The sequence below is a fragment of the Mus caroli genome, unplaced genomic scaffold (genome assembly GCF_978045245.1).
Source record: "Mus caroli unplaced genomic scaffold, Mus_caroli_1 scaffold_18, whole genome shotgun sequence".
NCBI classification, from domain to species: Eukaryota; Metazoa; Chordata; class Mammalia; order Rodentia; family Muridae; genus Mus; species Mus caroli.
Genome location: NW_028227273.1, coordinates 55,733,983 through 55,741,718, shown reverse-complemented (window position 1 = coordinate 55,741,718; position 7,736 = coordinate 55,733,983). Strand labels below are relative to the sequence as shown.

At 36.2% G+C, this 7,736-nt stretch overlaps 1 protein-coding gene across 1 annotated transcript; it reads left to right on the top strand.

Annotated features, from left to right (window-relative positions):
• Positions 1–6,183: 6,183 nt before the first annotated feature.
• On the top strand, positions 6,184–7,137 carry LOC110284148 (olfactory receptor 2G3-like). The gene has a single exon (XM_021149808.1). The coding sequence runs from the start codon at positions 6,184–6,186 to the stop codon at positions 7,135–7,137; it is 954 nt and encodes a 317-aa protein (XP_021005467.1).
• Positions 7,138–7,736: the final 599 nt, after the last annotated feature.

The following is a 7,736-nucleotide window of genomic DNA, read 5'->3' as shown; positions in this document are numbered from 1 at the left end:
CAGGTCATGATAGCACCAGTTAGGCTTCTGTTTCCCCATCTGAGAAGTTGATTCTCAGAAATCATGTGATAGCAGTCTGTCTAACTGATAGGCTTGGAAAATTCCTGCCTCCTCCAGAATGCTTTGGTATTTGAATTGGTGTGCATTTACATTTACATCTCCAATCAGGTCTGCATATGTAAAGTAGGTGCATTTTCTTCCCTGTCCTTTTTTTCTCCCCTTTCCCCTGTCTCCAGCTCTATTAACTAGCCCTACCATTTCAGTTCAGAAGCTGTCCTCTGATGCAGTCTCCTGGAATTTTTATACCAACCATACCCACCATCACCAAGAGCCTGATCCCCAGCTCCTCTAAGCACCCAGAGACCACTGTTGTGCAACAGCTGATCCTGGGTAAGGACCCCCCCCCCAAAAAAAAAAAAACCTCAGCTGTTTAAAGATTTTACATCATGAGCACAATTTTAGATAAATGCAGATCTTCTGTTTCTACATCAATCAGTTTTGGTAGCTTTTGCTTCAAGTACTTTGTGCATGCAATGACATAAGCAAAATATTACCACAAAAGAATGAAATTAATTTATCATGTCATATTATAGTATAATAAATCTAGAAATCAGTAGGAGAGTACAGAAAGTACAAAACCACTTGGAACAAGACACATTTGGGACACTACCAATCATTGAAAGGATCAGGAAGTAATTTGAAAGTTCCTAGAATTAAATTCAACATTTAGCTTTCACAAACACATAAATGCCCTTCTGAGAAATTCTGCAATGGATCTTGCATAGGAATGACTGATTTTACATCAATCATGGGATTAGGCTGACAGGGTGATACTCCCCACAACAGCTTGAGTTAAGAATATCTAAGAATGAGTAGTATCTGAAGTTCATCAAGCCTTGTGATAGGAAAGGCTGGCTCAAATAGTTTGAGGAAGCCAAGACTCAGAGAGTACCTTCTGGAGTTGATATTGTACTTTAACAGTAAATAGTTTTTTGTTTATTTGTTTGTTTGTTTGTTTTGGGAGGGGTTCTTATTCTTTTTCATTTTCTTTTTCTTTCTTTTTTCCCTTCCTTCCTTCCTTCCTTCCTTCCTTCCTTCCTTCCTTCCTTCCTTCCTTCCTTCCTTCCTTCCTTCCTTCCTTCCTCCCTCCCTCCCTCCCTCCCTCCCTCCCTCCCTCCCTCCCTCCCTCCCTCCCTCCCTCCCTCCCTCCCTCCCTCTCTCTCTCTCTCTCTCTCTCTCTCTCTCTTTCTTTCTTTCTTTCTTTCTTTCTTTCTTTCTTTCTTTCTTTCTTTGTGGTTTCTTAAAGACACTAGTGTTTGCAGCATCTGATTTTGACATGATGGCTACTATCCAGTTGGTTGCCTGGCTTATATTCTTTGCCATAATTAGGTTCCTAGTGATAAAATCAAACACTATGATTATTAACAACTTGGGAAAGAGGAGGTTTACTTCATCTTACAATTTTTAGTCAGTACATCATCCAGGCAAGTCAGGGAAGGAACTCAAAACAAGAATCTGGAAGTAAGAATTGATGCAGGGTCCATAGAGGACTGCTGTTTACCTGCTTACTCAATCATGGTTTGCTCAGTCTGTATCCAGGAACACCAGTCAAGGGGTGATACCACCCATGAGGTAATGGGTTCTTCCACATTGATTAATCAAGAAAATAAACAACAAGTTTGCTCACAGTTAATCTGGTAGACCCATTTTCTTAATAGAGGATCCCTTTTCCTTATAAATAACTATAGCTTGCGTCAAGTTGACATAAAACTTGCCAGTATAGTTTTTCACTCAAGGAACACAAGGCAACAGGAGCATATCTAACAGCTATGATTTAATGAGTCAAAATTTCTTAGTGCCTAATAGCTTATTTAAAAGCATTTTTGCATTAAAGCCTCACTACTAATTTGGACCCTATCTAACACTGATCTAATGATGTTTCAACCCTGCTCTAGAGGCATAAAGACAGGCACATTCCTTAAATGACTCAACATGAAAGTTTTTTATTGTGAAATTGTCATCTCGTCCCCAAGGCATATGCCTGTTTTCTGTTTATTTTTAGATATGATGTTAAATTAACTGTCCCTTCTTTTTCAGGTCTTCTGAAAGATATCACTGAGAAATTATCTGTGTTCATGTCCATGTTCTTCATAAAATTCATGCTGTTTATATGTTTACTAGCTGTAATTTATGACTAATGCCAACAAGTCTTTGCCCTCTCTATTCCTTAACGCATCTGTAATATCTTTCTGCATTTGTCTTAATATCTTGTTTATATAAGTTATTAAGAAATATTACCCAGAAAAGGGAACTTAGGCAAATGAATTGGAAGAAAGTAGTCTCAAGCAATTCTCAAAACATCTGTGCTTTGTTTTGTGAGTTTGAAAGAAGTACCAATGAACTTCATGGGGTTTTAAGAGCTTTATATGTGAGGCCTCTCCAACTTATTGACCACAGACCCTTTTATTTTTATAAAATTTTTATAAAATTTTTTTATAAAATTTTTATAAAATTTTTGAAGAATGTGGATAACACTGTTAGAATAGGTACTCTTATTTCTCTCCAACAGACTCCATATATGAAAATACATCCTTGTGACAATGGTTGATATGTCATACTTTCACCTATATTCAGGTTAGAGGACCTTTAAATTATGTTCTGATTATATACAGACTACAAATTATGTCAATAAAGGCAACTACTGATGAGAACCATGTCTTTAATCCTGCTCAGAGTGAGAAATTTATTTTCATTTGCTTCTCAATCCTAGTTCAGAATGTGACTCGACAGCCTGAAATTATCTCATATTAAAGACCTACCTGTACAGAAGCAGTCATTACAATGCAGGTTCCCAGAAGATTTTGCTCTTGGTCACTCTCATGCCTGATGATAATTGCCCTATTAGGAATATAGGGTTCCCTAGGTCCCAGTTTAGACTGATATCATTTCCTGCTGCAGTGGCACACTTCAGTATCTCAGTGTTCTGGTCAAGGCACTAACATATGATATTTGACCTTGAATTCTAAGATTCATTTTAAGAATCTAGTTTCTGGAAAGCATCATCTTCTCAGCCTGGGAAAGCAATTGAAAGGATGAGGGGACAAAAGGTGAGGAAATAATAACCATACATTTTTCTTTTGCTCATCTCTCTGTACTAGAAACTCTCTAGCTAAGAAAACAATATTATTTTCATCAACTTCCAAGTCAGCTTTCTTTACATGTCTTTTATTATACTAAGCATTTAAAGTGTTTCTGAATAATATAGTAAATTAAATTTCACTATAAAATTGGATTTGAAATAATTCATATTCTACAGTTACTTGTAATCTGAAAAACATACATTCAGCAATAATAAAAGCAGATATTCAAGCAAAACAATCACTTCTATATTTGGAAAGGTTTCTTTATGACTTAGACTTCTAAATTCTTTTCAATTTTACAGTTTTTCTGAAGAACAAAAAATGTGAAGTTCTTTCTGATACAGCAATAATGTTGGATGTACATGGACTACTGAAGAGACAGTCTATGGCTCTTTGTTCATGTGTATGTACAGTAGGTATGTTCCCTTGACTTTGAATCATTGTATTTTTGAAAAATATAAAGAATTAAAAACATTGCATTCATATTAAATACTTACATTTAAAATGTGAGTAAATTAAGATGTTCATGTCCTCTAGTTTCTCAACAAGGTTGAGTTAAATAAATACATTTGGATATTATGACCATATCAGAGGAAAAACTTAAAAATATGATATATATAGTAGTAGTTACTCAAACAAAAACTCTAACATATCTGTGAAATTTTATTTTTACATCATTATAATATTAAAATATGGTTTCACACAATTTTGAGGACATTCAAGTACACTGACTGAAGAATGTGGAGAGCACAAAGGTAGGGATGAAACACATATCTTTTTCACTAAATATGTATGAATGAATGAGTTAAGGTTCCCCTAACATTAATACAGTGAGTGTATGACGTGCAAACCATTGTCCAGGGATGAATTTTCATATGTAGATTCTGTTGGAGAGAAATTAGTGTCGCTACTTTAGCCACGTTCTTCAATTTTTATAATTGAATTGAAAATTTCAAGTTTTTAAGTTTACTTTTCAATAAATGTGAATATATTACCATATAAATGTTAGCTTTGAATTAGATAATTTAAGGAACATTATGTTGTCACACCATATATTTAATAGATGCTTTTAACAACATTTGCTAGTTAAGAGAGGAAAGTAGGGAGGGTAAGAACTTAATAAAATAGTAAAGATATCAGCTTATTAAAGGTACATATATGTCTATTCTGTTGTTTTAAAGTAATCATTCATTTTAGATAATAAGAAAAAGATTAAAAACAATATGTATACTTAAATGTTTCCCTCCTCTTTTAAAACATGTGGTCTGCTCATGAGTAAATTTACATGGTTACAAACAAAGCAACTGAGGGTTTCAGGAGGAATGCTCAGGACAGAGCTTCTTAGAAGTTGTTCAACTGGAAATAGGCACTGACATGTGAATAGAAGTTGGTAGATATAACTGTGATAGTGTTAGGAAGAGATACAAGATGAGTGAAGAAGTTAAAACTTGACTTGGTAAGAAGTAACACAAGTGGAATATCACTCTGAAAGCAAAGGAGGATAAAAATTGTGCAGAACCTTGAATTAATTGATAATGTGTGAAGTTGATTATTTTTGGAAATAATTTTAAATTGATGAATGACCTATTTTTGTATAATTCTTATGGCTATAAGAGGTCAAGTAATGAAGAGTTATAGCCAAAAGATAAGTGATCGCCTATATGGCTTTCTATCTAGGATAGTCATAGAAAGTCTTGATTAAAATCAAATGAAATAGGAAATTAAGGGGTGTTACTCCAGACACAATGTACACTTCTATGAAAATGGCATCCTGTAGCACAGTATCATGTACAATGTATATATGCAAACATTTAAAGGATCTAAGTCCAGTAAGAAATCTGTTAGGCTTATATTCCCTATTGCTTGTATACTATAACGCTAAAATAATAAGGAAAATAGTTTATAAAACACAAGTTCAAAGGGAGAGCTATTAAAAATGGAAAATTGTGTCATAGGTACTGTATCATTGAAACAAAATGCACAACTCTAAAATCATCTTACAAGGCTCTAAAATTATTCAGAATTAACAAGAATACTCTACATTGACTGTTAAAACACCCCATACTGCCTGTTCCCATATTATAAGAAAAATTCTGACAAAAAAAATTCCATGCATGATATTGACCAGTTGAGTAAGTCATTATGGTTGTATACTTTGTTCTTAGCATGGTGTTTATAAATAAACATTTAAAATAGAGAAATAGCGTATTCTGTCCTATTATGTTTTCTTCTGTAAATACATCTTTATTTCTTTTCCTAATGACACTGTTAGATACCTACCAAGAGTTTATCTATACATTTAAAATATCTCTTTCTACCTTTTGCTGATAACCTTACAAGGGCTATTTAGGAAGAAAAGAGTAAATTTCCTGACAGAACAATTGAATCAACTTGGATGAACTGAGCAATCATTGACTGTTGAGTAGTTTTCACATGATCTGTTTTGCATTTCTGAAACATTCTAAAACATTTTTTTCTTTTCTTTTTGAGATTGTAATATAATTACATCATTTAACCATTCCTTTTCCCTCCTCATATCCTCCAATATACGCCCTCTTTCTCCCTTTCCAATCCATGGCCTTTTCCCATTGTTACATGTATACATAAATTTAAGAATGTGTGTGTGTGTGTGTGTGTGTGTGTGTGTTCGTCCTGCTCAGTCCTGATAATGTTACTCCTATGTGTTTTTAGGACTGGTCATTTGGAATTGATTAACCCAATGGAATGATATTCCCTAGGTAAGACTATTTCTCACACTCTCCTCCTTTCTTGTTTGTAGTTCTGTGTGTAGCTCTGTACCTTAAATAGTTCTCAGTGAAGTCTGTATTCTCTGAGTTTCCTCCTGGAAATCAATCTCTTCCTTCCTCCCCCACACCCGCACTGACAGCCCCCCCCCCACCTCTCTTCTGTATAGAACATATCCCTTAACATATCTTCCACGTTTAGGGTCCAAGTCTGTCAAGAGGATTTCTGATTCCATTGCATTCCTTCTTATCTAACATGTATTTCTGCACTTGTCACCCTCCTTTTTGTGAGTAGACTGATGACAATTAACAAGAGCTCAGGTGGTGATTTCATCCTGGTGGGCTTCTCTGATCAGCCACAACTTGAGAAGATCCTTTTTGTGGTGGTGCTGATCTCCTACCTCCTGACACTGGTAGGCAACACAGCAATCATCCTCGTTTCCTGTTTGGATTCTGCACTCCAAACGCCCATGTACTATTTCCTTACCAACCTCTCTTTCGTTGATATCTGCTTTTCCACCAGCATTGTTCCTCAGCTGCTGTGGAACCTCCATGGTCCAGCCAAGACAATTACTGCCACAGGCTGTGCTATTCAGCTTTATGTGTCTCTGGCCCTGGGGTCCACTGAATGTGTTCTCCTCGCAGTTATGGCATTTGATCGCTATGCTGCTGTTTGCCGACCACTTCACTATGCTACAGTTATGCACCCACGGCTATGCCAATCTCTTGCAGGAGTGGCGTGGCTGAGTGGAGTGGGCAACACTCTGATTCAGGGCACCATTACCCTTCGCTTGCCTCGCTGTGGGAACCACAAAATTTATCACTTCATCTGTGAAGTTCCTGCCATGATCAAGTTAGCATGTGTAGACATTCATGCCAATGAAGTGCAGCTATTCATGGCTTCCTTGGTGCTGCTCCTCCTTCCCCTGACACTCATCTTGGTATCTTATGGGTACATTGCCCAAGCACTGATGAGGTTAAGGTCAGCTCTAACCTGGGGTAAAGCTCTTGGAACCTGTGGGTCCCACATGCTGGTAGTAGTACTATTTTATGGCACAATCACCGCTATCTATATCCAGCCTAACAGCTCCTATGCACACAGTCAGGGAAAGTTTATCACCCTTTTGTATACTGTGCTTATTCCTACTCTAAACCCCCTCATTTACACTTTAAGAAACAAAGATGTAAAAGGAGCTTTGAAGAGGCTGGTAAGAAAAAATAACAACACTGGAAAGAAAATTCTTTCAAGATAGAGATATAGTTCTCTCTGTACTCACAAACCTGAAGGTGCTGATTGAGATGCATTACCCCGGGTCACCATGAGATAGATACTCCAACACTAAACTCACCGGCCTCTCTAGAGTGCTACAAGCCAGGAAATTACTCCCTTAAGTATCATACTCAGAGATGTCCCATCTAGGCCTGACAATTAGATTAACTAGTAAATTGAAAACAGCATTGGCTGTTGTCAAAACTCCTGCAATTCTTTTCTTTTACTTTCTTAATGGTCACCCTTTTATTAAGAATCTTGGTTCTTATTAGATTAAGTATGTCTACTAGTTTATCTCTTTCATATAAAGATGAAATATATTCACAGCTAGCTAGAAGTCTTTGAGACATTCTTTACTAGGGTATTTTTATGAACCCAGTGAAATATGGACTCCTATATCCTTGGACCAATGTCCCTTGCTAATGTCCCAGTCTAAAATAGACACCTGGGTTTCCACTGATCTACTCCAGTGGATCTATAAGTGGAGATCTTTTTAATTTTTACATCTGGTCCTTTTACTAAGTGAGATTTTTCACTAAAAATTCATTTTTTCTCTATCTAAGTATTTATATTGGATTGTGA

Coding starts and splice junctions, on each gene's coding strand:
- LOC110284148 (XM_021149808.1), top strand. CDS start 6,184: ATGACAATTAACAAGAGCTCAGGTGGTGATTTCATCCTGGTGGGCTTC.